At 34.7% G+C, this 17,744-nt stretch overlaps 1 protein-coding gene across 1 annotated transcript in view; it reads left to right on the top strand.

Annotated features, from left to right (window-relative positions):
• Positions 1-5,255: 5,255 nt before the first annotated feature.
• LOC119052681 (transmembrane protease serine 11F) overlaps positions 5,256-17,744 on the top strand; it is a 66,532-nt gene continuing 54,043 nt past the window's right edge. Inside the window, exons 1-2 of the mRNA XM_037150035.2 lie at positions 5,256-5,316; positions 17,150-17,230. Coding sequence (XP_037005930.1) covers positions 17,220-17,230 — 11 coding nt within the window. The 5' untranslated portion in view covers positions 5,256-5,316; positions 17,150-17,219. The remainder of the gene's footprint in view (positions 5,317-17,149; positions 17,231-17,744) is intronic.

Genomic DNA, 17,744 nt, shown 5'->3' with positions numbered 1-17,744 from the left:
GTGACTCGAATAGTTGCATGTATAACTCCCTTCCACCCACCATACCATCTGTCACCTATGAAGCACAGAAGTTAGTCAGGAAATTTGTCATGGTTCTCTTAGTTCTCCTCCACTTTCCTAGAGCCCAGTAAATGTGATTCTCTCTTCTGTTCTCTTTTATCTCAATCAAATAATTATAAGTAGGTTCACAAAGATTCAGTTTCTACAATTTAAAGCTGTTGCCAATCCTTTTAAGTGAGGCGAATAGGATTTGACCCTAGGAAAAGAGGCTAATTGTAGGAGATGCCAGGTTTACCAACTATCTTAGTCTGGATTTCTGAGAAAACAGAGCCGGAGGCAAAAACCTTACTTTCAAGGGTATGCAATTCTGGAGGAGTCAGGGAAGGGGGTCAAAGAAGCAAGAATGGCTGGGGAGCACAGGCAAGAGGTGCTTCACCAATTTAGCTGGAGCTTTACATCCAACTTAGAGGGGTATCTTCAGAAGTCTGTATGAGCAACTGTCTTCCTGAGTAGTTTGACCAGGGAGAAAACTAAAAACTAAAGATTTATCCTACCTTTCCTATCTGCCTGTGAACTAAACTCAACCTATGGTGAATCAACAGTGACATGCTTTTAGGTTTTACCACCTGGTCTCTTCTAGTGGCCACGGGGAAGTGGGATCCCCAGACAGCAGAGACAGTGTGCACAACAGCAGTCACATTGCATGGGGTGAGCTAGTGAGCAGAAGCAAGTCAGCAACACTGCCCACTTGTCCACATATAGACTTTAGTCGCACAGATCCAGCTGGGCAAGCCAGTGTGTCTCAGGGGCAAATGAAGAGCCCAGGTGGGAGCAAGATATGCAGAGTAAAGAGTGAGACAATATGCTCTCAGATCTTGCTTGAGATCCCATGAGGAACTGGAAGGAGCCACCTCAGTGAAATGGGCTGGCCAAGCAGGTATAGTACTATCAAAACATGGCTCCCACCATGAAGATATCAGCAAGCTTTTCTCCAACGAAGCCAGAAATTTCTACTCTCTGTTCTATACTTATGAGGTGGGTACAAGGAAATCTTCTGGAGGGTTACCAGGATTATCCTGCAGAAAATTATATCTAGAATGCAAGGGATAAGCAAAAACTGGGTCCAGCAATAGACAAACAAAGCTGGAAGGGAGTGAGATCCTGATAGAATATTGCAGCCATGGTACAGCTGCACACGCACACACACAACACAAAAAAACTGCTTACGGAGATTCAGCTTGTAAAAGAAGAAGGGACATAAACCATTCTTAATTATCAGCTGTTCAAACTTGGTTCACTGAAGATAGCAACCATTTTGCAGTATTCACCAAAGTAAGGAAATGGTAACCAAAACTAATAGTGCCTTCACAATGAAAAATGTGAAACACGATGAGGTAATGAAAAGAAAACTACTTGTAAATAAGAAAAAATGGATTCCAATCCAAATTCTGTTACTCGTACTGTGGCTTGAGAAGTTTCTTCAACCTCCCTGCTACCTCAGTTTACCTCCTAGCTTAACGAGAATAATGGCATACACTTTACAGCATTGTGAATATTAAAGGAAACAGTATTGAACATAACCATAAAACAGGATTAAAGTGAATGTTTAATAGTCTCCTTTAAGAAAAATAATAAAAGGGTAAAACTATGAATAATAAAATGGCAATAAATACATATCTATCAACAATTATTTTAAATGCATATGGATTAAACACTGCAACCAAAAGATATATATGGAGGCTGAAAGGACAACAAAGTGACTCTTATATGTGCTGTCCATAAGAGACTCACTTCAGATTGAAAGACACACAGAGACTGAAAGTAAAGGGATGAAAAAAACATTTCATAAAATGGAAATAAACAAACCAAAAGCTGGGGAGGCAATATTTCTACCCGACAAAATAGACTTTAAAACAAGAGCTATATTGCAAAAGACAAAGAAGGACCCAGCAATTTCACTTCTGGGTATTTTTTCTGAAGAATACCAAAACACTAAATTGAAAAGACATATATAGCTTTATGTTCATCGCAGCATTATGCATAATAGCTGAGATATGGAAGCAACCTTAGGGTCCATCAACAGATGAATGGGTAAAGAAGTGGTGTGTATACACCATGGTCTGTCCAGAAAGTATCCACCCATGTAATATGAAAAATAAAGACATTTAATGAAGAAGATAGAAGGTACAAGAAACATTATACACAGGACAATGACACCTCAGTCCCCTTCAAAGTAGGCAGGTTGTGACCTCACACCATTCTCCCAATTGCCATCAGCTGCCCCATTGTGTTTTCCTGAATCTCATTGATGGTCTGAAATCTCTTCCTCTCAAAGGTGATTTTAGTTGTGGGAAAAGCCAGAAATCTCAGGGTGCCAAATTTGGGCTGTAGAAGGGCTGAATCATCTGGGTAATCTGATGTTCTGCCAAAAAATTCTGCATGAGACATGATGCACGAGTAGATGAATTGTTGTGATGAAGCTGCCAATCACCAGTTGCCCATAGCTGTGGCCTTCTGAATCATCCAATAATTTCTGTTGAGGACTGCTCAAGTTTAATGCAAAATTTGATGCAGATTTGTTGCTCTCTGCACTCAGTCATTTTGAGTGCGGAGCCACTCAAATGCAACAGCCACTCAGTACACATGCTCACTTAATGGTATCTACCACCCCACTGACTAGTACAGTGAAGCTGTCACTGTTCATGCATGTGCATTCCAGTCCACTCTCCTTGGCTGCCAGGTTACATCAATGTGAAAACCATTCTTGTTATATTAACAATAGCTGAACTTTTTCCAGACAGACCTCATATATTGAATGGGTCATGATTCAGTAATAAAAAAAGAATAAAATGTTACCATCCACAACAATGTGGATAGACCCAGAGGATATAATGCTAAGTGAAATGAGTCAGACAAAGACAAATGCCATATGATTTCACTTATCTGTCGAATCTAAAAAATCAAAATAAATGAACAAGCAGAAACAGACTCATAGATACAGAGAACATTTTTACAGTTGCCAGATGGGAGGGGGTTGGGGGATATGTGAAAAAGGTGATTTGATCAAGAAATACAAATTGGTTGTTACAGAATAGTTATGGGAAGGTAGAGTGCACCATGGGAAGTAAACCGAACAATAATGTAATAAATACATATGATGTCAGATGTGTGCTGGATTTAATCAACAAGGTCACTGAGTAACTTATATGTCTAAGCATTTAACTGTACAGCTGAAATTAATATAACGTTTGTCAACCATAATTGAAAAATAAAAAGTTATTTCAGGTAAAAAAAATGTACCCAGTTAAAAAGAGTGAAAAGTTGAAAGCAATTAAATGAAAAGACACAGGTATTTAAGTTCTAGTGCATATTATTCAGGCATCAGGACAAAGATGGCATCTTTAATAGTATAAGGGAAGAAATCACATTTCTTTGCATATCTGAGTGTGCTGAGTAAACATGGATCTCACTACATCTTGTAAAATGGATAAATGAAGACCAGAGGAAAATATCTAGAGCAAATTAATAAAGAAGAAATACTGAATATTTTAACACATTGCTGATTTTTTAATTTTACATAAATATTAAAATAATGATGATCACTTGATCATCAATTGTTTTCTCACGAAACTCAAAAGTCTTGAGGTAGCCACTTTTACAAAACAAATACTATTTCTTAAATAGGATTTTATGTATTTAAAAAATCATAGTTAATATCTGTTTTAGACAAACTATCAAGCATTTTAGAATCTGTTCTATAGGCTATAGAATATTAATTATTAAAGAAATACAGAAGGCCTTGATTTAACAAGATATAAGTAATGCTGAAAAAAGATTTTAAAATTTTCAGCTACAAGTTTTAGAAATCTCATATTGTTATATAACTTAATTAAGAAATAGATATTTATCTGTAGGCATTAACATAACCAGAATTATCCAAGGATATTTATTGAGTGTTTTAATACACACAAAATTGTGCCAGCTACTTTCGAGAGTTAATTTGGAAAGATAAAATTTCTACAAATCTAGCCAAGTGTATCCCTTTCCCTGAACTTTAATTATTTTTCCTTCCTTCCTGTTATGAAAAACAATGTGAGGACTTTGGTTTTCTCTTTTTTGTTATCTTAATAAAGATTTTCTTTTAAAAATAATGTTAAAATTAGAGAAAATTTACAAGTAATTATAAGAACTTTTTGTTTGTACAATATGTAACATGCAGTCATCATGTCCAATTACCCCCACATGCTACAGCATGTATTTCAGAAAGTCAGTGAGATAGATATCTGAAGGCTGAGCCCCGAAAAGTTGCAAAATTATTTAGTGGCTGGAAAGAAGTAGAGAATTCAGCAAAAAGATCCTGAATTTTTGCCCTGTAATAAGAATAGCACAGTGTACACTAATTCGAACATATCTCCTTTGTTAATTAGCAATAAATTAAAACCCAAATGTACCTACACATATTTTCTTGGGGTACTTGCTCAATAACTTTTGAAACCTTCTGATTAAATCTTTTAATCAAACATTAAAGGTACTGTTTTATTACACAAATTTAATTTGTGTAATAAAAATGTCTGCTCAAATCTTCAAAAGTTTAGTGCTTAAAAGTGTGTCTTGCAGTAGTTAACAACTGAATAAATATCAAATGTAATGTTTCATTGGAAAGATACTTAATAATCACAAAGATACTTAATAATCACAAAGTCATTTTATGTACTAGCAAAGAACACTCTAAAAATTATTACTGTAGGGGCTATTTCCCATTCATTTCCTTCAGCAAAATAAAGAAATATGAATGAGAAAAAGGTATTTCTTGAAATAAGGAACATATATTCAAGTTCTTCCATCCATATTTTCACTTCTGACTTACTACGAGGCTGTAGTCAAACTGTATAAACCTTGTATAGAGTGAGTACAGTGTTCTTTTTTTTTTTTTCACATGTTGGAAGCGGTAAGACCTGATGGGATGTGTGCTGTCCTCAGAGCTCTCTGGAAAACAGCCAGGGTTAATGATAATGGAGATTATAGGCGTGTTAGAAAATGCCTCATTAACGAGCTGTTGTTTTTAGAATGGTTCTATGATTGGCTAAAGAAAGATGGCATGTGACTACCTTCATACTGGCAAGAACACTTGTGAAACCGTGGTCCATGCCTGACGTGTGTGAAGGGTTAAGTCCTGGAAGAAGGAGGTTAACTCATATGTGTTGGATCTCAGAGGAAAGAGTCCGAAATTTCCTTCTAGGACTATTTTCGACAGCTGCCAGCCAGAGAAGTAGATGCTATGTAATGACGGAACCACTTCCAGACTACTAATTACAGGTATGAAAAAACAATGGTTAAAGGGATTCATGCATATTTTAAAGTCTTTTTGTTTTCTCCCCTATACCCTGTGATAGTTTCCTATGGTGTGATTTTATTTAGTTTACTTCTTTTTTCAATTTTTAATTGTATTCTACTGTTTATGCTACTGCAGTTGTCTCCACTTTCCCTCCCTTTGTCCACCTCCATCCAGCCCCCTCCTCTGTCAGGCAATCTCCAATATTAAGAAAGAAGTAAAGCATTACTAATGTTTAATATTTTGGTTAACCCTGGAATCTTCACTCAGCCTTGGATGTCAGGTCATATGTTCCGTGTGGCATCTCAGGTGCCCTGAGGGAGAGTGAGGGGCTCACTGACAGAGGCACTGACATTTGTTGGTTGGCTGTTGTCATATTTTGTTGTATTGCATTTATGTTTATTTATTTAGATGAATTATTTATGAATGAAATCATCTGGTTTTAGTCATGCTCTCCTCATAAAAATAGAGAGGGTTGAGTATAAATAATAAATAAATCTATTATAGAATTTTTACCTATTGGGAAGTATTTACCTCTTTCAGAGGAGCATGGAAGAAAGTGTAAACTTTTGTTTCTCCTACCTTTAGATAATATAATGCATCTAGCCTCTTTCTAAATAATAATTAAACTTTAATCACTCTGCTGTTCTCTTCTTTCTCCTCCTACCACTCAAAGTCAACTGCTGCTACCATTTTTAGGTATACCATTCCTAAATAAGAGAGCATCACCTATGAATATGTTCTACTTACATTTTTTATGGTACATTTTCAAAAGTCATTAGGTGATTCTCCTTTGGAATCAAGTAGACTTAGATATTCTCTTCTTTATCAAATGATACTGTATCTGAGACAGACTAATCTACTTTACATTCTTATGTATTAACTATCTCATTGGCTTTGATTGAAAAAAAAATGTCAAAACTGATTGATACATCACAAAAGCTTTCCCGGCAGGATTTAATCCAAAAAGGCTAATCTGCCACACAAACACTATAAATAAGCATTTATTTCATTTTTCATAATTTTTAAATTGAAGGAAGTGCTTTAAGACCTCAAGTAGTTAGTTCCTATACTAAGTCCTCTGTATTTTTTTCAAAACAAATTTATCTTTCATGAATTAATTCATTCTCATGTCTTTATAGAATTCTCTTCTATTCAGACAACTCCTAAATCTGTATTCTCACTTTACTTCCTCGCTGAAGTTGTAGACCTATAGATGCCTACTAAGTTTTTGTTTCATTATCCTACCATGATTACATTCAATCATGGATTAAAAAATATCTTCTTGACTACCTACTATTTGCCAGGTACCATGCCTATCACTTCATTAAGTTTAAAAGAGTAAATATGACACTACCCTGCTGCCAGAGAGTTTTTCAGTCTAATCAGATTTCTGGAAACCAAAACTTCTTTTGCATCTAGGTTTCACTGTCTTTATTAGTGGCACTACCCAAAATCCCAACCAAACACCTACACTCAGAGTTTGACAGGTACCCTTGACTCAGCCCTCAATTTTATTCTCTGATTATTATTCCTTCAAATTGTCTCTTTGGTCCATATATTCCTTTCTCTTCCTAGCCTAGCTTTTAACAGCTTTTCATTTGAACACCATGACTCTTGTTCTTTTCTCCTTCAAGTTCACTTTCATGCTCATTAAAAACTAATAGTCCAAAAACAAGGCTTTCATTATGTGACTAGTTAAAACATCTTCTAATGTCTTCCTATTTTCTACTTCATTAATAATGTGTTCAGTGGAATTTGAAACCCTCTAAGAATAAAATTTATTCCAATTTCATCTTGCATGATATATGGCACCATGAACTTCAATCAAGATTTCTCATCCCTAAAACATGTAATATTCATTCTGGCTTTGTAATTTCTCTTCTATAATCACAGACTCCTTCCCCTGGGTTGTCCTGCCTATTATTTTCTCTCCCTTAACTATGATATTTGGTAAAAGCTCAACCCAATGACCACTTCCTTTATAAAATCCCTGACAGTTTATGACCGCAGTTTAAAGTGCAGTTCCTAGGGACTGACTACTTTCATTCAAATTTTTTGTTCTACCACTAACTTTGCAACTTTAATGAGGTCACATTTCTCTGTGCCTCAATTTCTTCATCTGTTAAAAAAAATGTGAAAAGGGTATTTATCATTTAGAATAGTTGTGAGTAGCAAATGGGAAAATGAATATAGATGATCAGAAAAAGCATCTAACAAGAGTAATCACTCAGTAAACATTATATCATCCTCATCATTCTCACCCCCATCAGTTGTTCAGCAGCAGTGGTAAATTATTACAGAACTCTATCTTCTGCTCTGTTAGACCTCTCTGACACTCGGAACCTCTGGCACATAATCTTTCCCTTATGATATGCGTTGTTTTGTTCATTGCTATTGTCTTATGTATTCTAGCTTCACCTCTTCAACTACATTTAAATGATAAAGACCAAAAACTGGAACCTTTTGCTTCTGAAATGTCTTTTAGTGTTTGGTATAGGTGACTAATTAAAATTCACTGACTGATTTGTTTCATTCCATTTAAAACTATAACTCATATTTACACTATACATAACCTTTGGAAGTTTGAACTATAATTTTTCACTCTATTTATTTTCACCTTAAATGTAAAAGAAACATTTTTAAGCATAAAAATTGTATTATTAGCTTTCCAGAACTCTTTAAGAACTCTTTGTTTTCCTTCACTGCTAAGAAAAAGGAATCTTCTAATAAATTGCACTTCAGAAAACACCAGGAAAGGCATTTCCTCTAACACTTTTCTTCCTTTAATTGTGACTGGTTTAAGTTTTGCAGTGGCTTACATTGTATTCATAAGCGGTTTATCATCTTTACTGATAATGACAAAAAAGTCTGATACATAATACCTTGGAACTTGCACCACTGCTCTAAAGCAATGGTGCACCGAGGCTGGAGTCAGGGGTTATACAAGCAGTCTGTTCTGCTTGCAAGAAGTAAGGGGGGTACATTGGCTGTAAACAATTTAAAAATGAAAGGAATCTGATTAAAGTTGGTGTGGTTATTGCTGTCACCATGCACCAGCAATACCAAACATCACTGATAAAATATTTCTCTGTGCTGGGGATGGACTACTCCCGCTAATGCCCCCCGCCCCCCTCCCTCTCACATCAGGTTCTAAAGTTATCCTTGTGGGGATTACATTTTTCCTGGTAATACTGGGGATTACACACAGAAATACACATACATGTGTAACAAACAGTCATCTTTAATACCAACAGGTAATGGCACTGATTTTGAAAAGTATTTCTCTCAGTTGATCCTTAACCATCCAAATTAGAACTACCATGATACTAGAATAAATTCAGTAGTTTCCCTGGGATCATGTGAATTAGCTGCAATTAAAAAATTGGAACTTAATTGGACTTCTGACACCGACTGGTGGGGAAACAGAAATTAAGGAGCAGATTTTGGCCACTACACTAGTGGGTATAGCCAAGAGAGATAATAGTCCCCTCAAAGCCAATATACAGGTTGAAGGCTGGTGTCACCTAAAGACCCCCACCTTTACCCTCTGGAGTTCCTCATCCCTAGTCTGACCCTGCCCTGAGCCACATCTTCCTTCTCCCCAACCATATGTCCCACCTAAATATGTACTTATTATTCTCATTAAATGCTGGTCAATTTCTTATTCCATTTCAAATTCATATGGCACTGAAGTTTATCAGTCTCCATCCTGTTTTCAACCATGTGTTTTGCTTGACTTATTTCCAATGAGGGAAATATTTCACGCCTAATTAGCTTACTGACACATCCCAAACATTACAAGTAATTCTCTCTTATCTACGTTTTGGTATAGGATAGAGACCAGTTGTAAACAGAGATTTAATTATTATCATACAATTTTCAGAAATTTATTATAAACAACTAGACTTTTATCAAAATCACTTAGGTAAAGGTTTAAAAGAGGATGACTTAGTTTTTTTCTACCTGAATTATCATTCCATTATTTTATATCAATGGAAAAAATGACCTTAAACTTGTTTCAATAGGGATTGTAGAGTTTGATTACAGATTAATATGTATGCTTTTTAAACTAGTTGGTATTAACATAGGTTATTTACTCTGAGCCATGGTTTTTCTCATTGTTGAAATGAGGGATTTAAATATTACTTAACAGTTTTCTGTATGCTTATGATAATATGATGTGGCAAGAAAGTGTAAGAGGACATTTAACTATTGAAAGGCTGGTAGATAGCCCTGGCTGGTGAAGCTCAGTGGATTGAGCACAGACTGCAAATCAATGGGTCGCTCATTTGATTCCTATTCAGGGCACATGCCTGGGCTGCAGGCCAGGTCCACAGTATGGGGTGTGTAAGAGGCAACCACACATTGATATTTCTTTCCCTCTCTTTCTCCTTTTCTTTCTCTCTCTCTGAAAATGAATGAATAAAATTTTAAAAAGGCTGGTAGGTAAAAGTATTATTTTTACAAAGAAAATGCAAGCTAATTAAGGAGAAAACTGTCAAACTATTAAAAAATTTCAAATGATTTGATTTAAAAAAGTAAATTTACCAAACTTAATAACTTTATTAGTATTAGCTAATTAAAAATAATAAAATTACTTCTTTAAAAAAAGCAAAAAGTGTACAATATAACTAGTGATGGCCTTAAGATCCCTGTAGAGAGAGCTATACGCATTTTAAAAAGAAGAAAAAATACTGTGAAGATACGCAAAATAAAAAGACATATTATATAAGCCTAAGATAATTTTTATATATGACAACTGGCAACATATAATTATTAAATAAATATGAAATTATTTTAAAATGAGGAAATTTATTTTAAGTTTGAGGATGGGAAAGGGGAGGAATAGAGAAGACAAAGAAGAAAACAATAAAAAATAAAAGGAAGAAAGTGAGAGGAGGAACATGGGAAATCCTGAAGATTATGAAGCTTTAATGCTGCTTTTGGTGTAAACTTCAGCATGTTCTCAGATCATGGCTCTTCAAATGCCATTTATCTATAATCTCTCAGAGGATCCAGTTTGGCAACATTACCCAAATCATCACAATAACTTTTTTGTAAAACATTATTAGCAACTAGGAAAATACTGCCTGTAAAATTAAGCTAAAGTTCTAAATTTAATTTACAGTATTCAGTCTTTCCACATTTAATTTAATACCTCAACACACTGACAATAAAATTGGGTCCCCCCTAGTCGATTGAAGGAGTGGGTGCATGTTTCAAAGCACATGGACTTAGGTGTATAGAATTGCTGTAACACTGTAACTCAATATTTTGCACTCAAAAAAAAAGATTTCACATCATTGGAAAGTGGAGATCAGTAGAGAATAAATAGTATACTGAAAAGAGTATCTGATTAAGAACCCAGATTTTAATTCTTGAATGAGTCACATACTAATCTCGTATGTTACATGTTCCTCTTTGTTTTCATTAAAATGATGGGCTCATTTAATTAATTTTTAATAAGCTATCTGCCAGAGAACCAAATCTAAATACCCATAATTAGTCTGTTAGTTGCTCTTTCAAGTAAAAATGCCGATATATATTAAAGAGTAGCTATGACAGCTTTACCTTCAAATGTCTAAGAACTTTCTTGAAAACAACGTTTGTAGCTCAGCACGCAGCAGTGTTTATGCAAGCTTTCAGCTTTGTTGGCTAGCATATTAAGAAGATCTGTACCTAAATGTCAAGATTTAATAAAATTAATATCTTTTATTGCTTCATCAAGAATATTAAATGAAACCGGAGTTTTTTCTGGAGTATTTGAAAGCAAAAAGGATTATTATAATGACTCCTGGTGCAGTTTTGCACCATAGTCTTGGTTTACACTAAGGTGCCAGCAGCTTGGACCACATCAAGTGTGAATGTCAACAGTGAAACAGCAAATGAGACCTGTATTGTGATGTTGGTAGCCCACAACATCTCAGGACTTCATACAAGACCATGATTCACACTTTGAGAAGAACTGAGTTAAGCTTTTCATACTAAACAAATGCCTTTACAAACCTCCCAAGACATTTTTAATGACTGGAAGTGCATTTCTAAGCAATAAATTGAAATGCTTAATCATTCACTTAAGGTTCAGGAGAGAGAAGAAAATTTGAACAGAATAGATTCAAAATGTATGCATAAGAAGTAAACTAAAAACAAAATGAAAGAAGGTGAAGGGATTATCCAAAAAACATACATGCACAATCCATGGATATGAGTTAAAAGAATATTGGGGAACAATGCATAATTTGAAGCTATAAATACAGTCTGACACTAGAAAACTAGATTTCTTTTTCCAGAACCTGCTATGCATCCTTCAGCTTTCTTGTACCTAATATATAAAACAAAGCACTGGGTAAAAATTCCTTCCTACTTCTCTTCCATTCTTTCTTACCAATTACTAAAAGGGGGCTAGAAATGAGTTGATGTATTACGAAAGTGAATAAATTAGATATGTCTTTGAAATATTCTATAGAATTACATTCGTACATGCCACAAATCTTTTACAGAGAATACAGACTATTTAATTTGGCACTATATGAAATGCAAGGTCAGTAACACTTAAACTAATTCAAATACAGAGTGAAATAAAACTGTGTGAATATTTGTTGACAGGAAGTGTTGCTTGTTTGACTTCTCTGAATCCTGGAATCTTCACTGTAATGGTCAGGGAAGCTCCTGTAGCAGATTGTACATTTGCTATCACAATAAACTCTACTGTGATTATCTGCTTGATGTTGCCTTCTGTGATTAATGATTGCCTTCTGAATGAATAGAGTCCAATTTCTAGAAGGATTCTTAGTTTGAAAATTTCTAAAAAATGATGAAGTGATTTGATGATTTTTGGAGGACCACATGCTTTAGAAAGAGAATCATATAGATATAACTACTTGGTTATTTAAAAATAAAAAGTATAACCATGTAAGATAAATGACAAAATCTTTATATAAACTTAGATTGCCCCCTCATTAAGGATACTGTGAAAACTCTTAACTACATGGCCAGAAAAAGAATACGTCTGTTGGAATCGAAATGGAATTGTTTCTTTTTTGCTTTTCCTTTCCTTCCTATCTTTCCTTCTTCTGCTTCTCTTTCTTTTTCTGCTTCTCCTTCTCTATCTTCTCATTCTCTTTCCCTGGTCTCTCCTCTTCCTGCTTCTTGATTTTTCTTCTGGAGCCTGGCTCATTAATTTTTAGTCACATAAGGCAGTGCAGCTGCATGTATGAAAAGAAAGAGAAAAGGAAAAAAGAGAAAGGGAGGAAGAAAGAAAAGGAAACAGTGCAGGCATACAAACATGATCAAGACTGTCCCCCAAATTTGGAAACAACTTTTTTGATCATAAACAACCTTCCCCATGTACATTTTCCTGAGGCTTCCAGATAAACTGTCAAGCAAATAAATATCAGAGCATCAAATTAGTGGTGGATTGGGTACTACACTTAGGACAATAGGTTACAGTCAATAAACAGGACCTCAATGATTGTCTTTTTCAATAGCTCTTAATGTGTCTTGTATCATAGAGCCCATGGTGAATCTAAAGAATATTTCCTTAGAAAAATGTACACACATAATATACAAACAAATTTCACAGTAATTTAAGTAAATCTAACTGACACATATCCATGGATCTAGGACCTAGTCCAAACCCTGAAATTTATCTTATCTACCTATCCACTTACCCATCCACTTAGAAAATTAGATGGAGAAATGTTATTCACATTGTTCAGATACACAACTGTGAAGTGCAGTCAGCTCTGATCACTGCCACCCAGCTCACTTATATTTACTAATAACCTAAGTTCTGAGAGCTGACCTTACTTTTTGCTTGGCACTTATTAAGGCAATGAGTATACTATTTTTCCATTGAAGAAAGACATAAGGGGATTTGATGAGGATCACATTTTCTCTCACAAGAACACTGCCAAAGGGTGATAATGCAGGGTGATCATGTTCCTACTTCTCTAGAAAAAAAGAGGAAGCAAGAATATTTGTTTCTTTGTTTTTGTATATCTTGGGCATTTTCATAGATTTTCTTTGTGAACAGTTACTTTTCTCTATTTTAGTATATGTGCTGCCGAAGTGAGCACTAATTTTCTCTATTTTAAAAACTAATCTAGTTATATTCCTATAAAAGATTCAGTTCACATGTCTGGTAAAGAAGTATTAGGATACGCTGGGTCAGTGCTATAGGGTTCCCATGGTCAATTCCTATGACTCTTCCTACACACCTTTGCTGACTTTCCTGTATGAAATGGTTATAATTTTTTCAATTTCCAACTAGTAACCTCATCATAGTGTTAACTAAAATATACCCTATATGACCAAGTCAATAAAATTGTGCTATTAGTTAAAGTTAAATTATTTCTACTACTAGATTAGCTTTCAGAATGAAACAGATTAATTGTACAAAAGCATTTTGGCAGTACTCAGTATGAAACTTCTATCTGTGATCCAGCAAGATGCCAGCTGTTCCTCTGACAATTAATAGTGCAAAGTACAAAATGACTTGGAAAATGATCATAGTCAGAAGGCAGAGAGGAGAATGAGAAATGATATTTTGGGGGGTTCAGGAGATGCAACAGTTCTTGGGGAATTATATTCCTGGACAACTGGATGCATGTACTTGGGAGATGAATCAGAAATCCAGATGTGGAGTTCCCAGCTGTCAGTTTAATACAGGGAAATCACTAAGGAAGAAATCCAGTCTCACCTGATCATGAGCCATGATCATATGCCACTCAGAAAGCTTTTTAAACAATTTATTTAATTATTGTTCAATACAGTTTTCTGTTTTTCACTCCCATCCCAACCAGAAAGCTTTTTAATGTGGTTTATTTTTCCTGCTGTTGTCCATGAATTTGGCTATTTCTTATTAACTGCCCATTCAATGATACAGGGCATTAATTATCTGATCTTTGTGATGATGAATCAGCACATACCTTCTTTATGAAGTCCCAGGGAAACCCTTCCTTATGTCCCTCTTTGGCAAGATATTGGCCACCTGTGATTTTGTTATTTGATTTTGATGCTATCACTATACTCAGAGAATTTGTAAAGAGAGGTTCTCTTCAGGCGGAAGGATACTTGGCATTAAGAAGTTTGTGTTATGAGTTTTCCCTTATAGCCTCTCCTACCATCTAGCATTCACATGCTCATCAGGTTGGAGATCAGGCTCAAGTTCGTGTTTTTTTTAAACATGTATCTGTAGACATTTTCAACCATGTAAAAAAAGTTACACAGATGTTATTAAGCCATTCATCTATAAGAACTATTAAGAACCAAGGTTGAAATGGTCATCAATGAAGATAATTCATAAACTATAGATATAATGAGTATTAAAAATTTTGTAAAAATTTTCAAAAATTAAACAGTTTTTACTTAAAATATTTTCAGTAACATCATCCAAAGAATAAAAATAAATGGCTGTTTGATCACGAGAAGCAGATTCTCAGTGCTACTGATAATAGTCCATTTCAGTATAACTACTTGTGTACCCCCAAGTAGTTATACTGCACTCCCAGCACTTAGCTAGATTGTAGATGGATCACAAAGTGTGAAAAAAATGAACTCTACATATAAAAATGCAGAAACACATTTTATAATTACTTATAAAATAACTTAGGTAAACAGAGTATCTTTAAATATAGAGAATACTTAAATATAAAGAGTATGAACTAAAATTCTGTAAAATGTTGTGGTTTTGAAAATTTCTAGGATGTAAAAAATTGGTATCTTTTACATCTTTGATATGTAGTTAATGCTACTATTACATGGTTCAAAACAAAAACCTCCAAAACCACGAGTGAACCATCCAAATAATGGCATGTTTGTTTGTTCCTGAAGTCCCATTACTGCTTAAAGCAGAAAAATCGTAGTTACCATGATGGATATTCATCAGCATGGACACCATTTTAGTAGTTTATGTTTGAATGATAGTAGAATATCTACAACTTTGAAGATAGTTATAATAAGCTAATTAAGCAATTTATGTTGAAATGAAGTAATTTCTCGTATCTGAAATATACATTTTGTTTAAAAATAAAGGTTTCTGAAAGAAATAATTAGAATCTGAAAAAAAGTTGTATCAAACCTTGGTTCAAAAAACTCCAAGATCTACTCTTTGAAATTAAAACAAATTAGGGATATTATTTGTTGATCTCAGTTCTATAATTTAATGAGCACATGAAATGATTCTTGAGAAGACTTAATCTTATCGTGTGTGTCCCCAGTTTTTGTTACTTCAGTTTCCTGGACAAGTCATTTTTATTCATTCTTATACTATATTAGAGAATGGTTACCTAAAATGGCCTCCTTTTCCTTGGCCAGTGATGCATTCATTATGATACATGGGACTGGTTGTTTCCCTCAAGAGTCACCTCTCTTCTGTGTTATCACCCTTTGGCAGTGCTCATGTGAGTGATAATGTGATCCTCATCAAATCCCCTTATGTCTTTCTTCAATGGAAAAATAGTATACTCATTGCCTTAATAAGTGCCAAGCAAAAAGTAAGGTCAGCTCTCAGAACTTAGGTTATTAGTAAATATAAGTTTAAATATTTTTTTTGCTGATAACTTTAAGTTCATAAATTTTATTAATTATTATTAAGTCTGCAATTATAAGAAAATGTACACAATCCCTTGATAGACTCCAGTTATCTTTTTCTACATCAATAAATTTGGGATAACTTTTCCCTTGATGTCCTGGTATAATGTCATCTTATTGTTGACTTTTCCTCATTAACATTTGCATCATACACTCAGTTGTCTCTGACTCATAATAAATCAATCAACAGCGCAGCAGTAAAAACTAGTATGGTGCCTGCCAACATGTGGCTGAGGGTGCTGAGAACCAGTGAGACAAAATCTGCATGTAGTAATTTCACCGCTATAGAACAAATTACTAATAGCCACTAACCCTCAGAGTTAGCTGCTAGTTTTCAGCCTTATTAGAATATTAATTGAAAACTCTTCATTTGCTACATTATCAGAACACAATACATCAATGTCTGTATTTATTACAAGTAAAGCAAAAGACTAGAGACAATACGTTGTTGAAAATAGAACCACATAGAGAGAAGAATTTGGAAAATATCATGTTTGAAGTATATTGAAAACAATTAGTAATATAGTGCTCGAATTACTAAATTAGTAATTCGGTGGATGAATACAATTATCTGAAGTGATTATGTATAAATAATGGGGAATTTACATACACTAGAACTACAATATTTCCCACAGTGGGAAAGAAAAAAAAGTTTTTTTAAAAAAACTTTTTTTTTTTGCCTTTTTGGAGATAAATAAAATCTTGAAATAAAATGTGTTCTCTTTAGAGCTAGAATGAATAGCATTAGAGAAAGCTAATAGAGCCCTGCTGCTGTATTTCATGAGGAAAATAACTTCCAAGGAACTAAGGAGCTGGCCTGTGGTCACATGACCAAGGGGGTAAAAACAGGCACCCTGTCCCGTAGCCCAGGTGTTTCCTGCACCGCCTGAACTCCGGATTTCCTCAAAGGGAAGAGACAATTTTAATGAAAAAGAAGGGCTATCAATGTAATTTGATGTTTTGTTGTTGTTGTTTTGAAAACAAATTGGGGCCACACCTCAGTGCTGATCAAACCTCTCCGACCGGAAAAGTGCGGCCTTATGACTCATCACCGGCAGCACGTTTTGTGCCCTCCATGGCTTGGAGCTCTTCTGTGGAACCGGCTGGCTGTCACAACATTGATCATGCTCTTATCAGGCTCTATCCTGGCTGCAAACCTCAATCACTAACCTGTCCGACTTGTTTCCTTTCTTTATGCCAATGACTGTCATTATTTTCCAGCTTCCGAACCTTGACTGGGCTGATATAGATCAGATGGTGACTGGATAGAAGTTGCCCCAGTCCTGGGTCCATGATGTATGCGTAAGTACTCAGAGGCTATTCGCATTGGGGTTAGCAACTGGGACAGAGGTTGACAGCTCCTGGGACAGGCAGGATCAGTGTTGGCTGGTGGAGAGTGCTTGGAAAATAAGTTTTTCATTTGTTATTGTATTTTGTGTCAAAGTTTTATTTCGTTGTTTTTAAATGTAAGAGTTTTTGTAAAACGAAAGGAATCGGTGCAGTACTTGTTTTCTAAATAATATAAATAGAAATTATATGCAGTAATAAATGTATTATGTTTAAACATTTAGAAAAACCTTTGCTTTAAAAAGTGAAGTGTTTAAAAATATAATTAATTTCTTCAGTATAATCAATATTTTGGTATAAATTTTCATCTGATGTTGCTTATTGAAGTATATTTTTGGAAAATAAAGTATAAATGTAAATAAAGAGTCTATTAGAATTTTTATTTCTTTAACTCTAAATAATAGAAAGTATGGTAGCAATAGGAATATTATCTATAGCATATGAGTGAAATGATGAAAATGTTCATATC

Source organism: Artibeus jamaicensis, unplaced genomic scaffold (genome assembly GCF_021234435.1).
Source record: "Artibeus jamaicensis isolate MK-2021 breed Jamaican fruit bat unplaced genomic scaffold, CSHL_Jam_final contig_908, whole genome shotgun sequence".
NCBI classification, from domain to species: Eukaryota; Metazoa; Chordata; class Mammalia; order Chiroptera; family Phyllostomidae; genus Artibeus; species Artibeus jamaicensis.
Note: the sequence above shows the minus strand (reverse complement) of the source record. Positions and strands in the feature narration are given on the sequence as shown.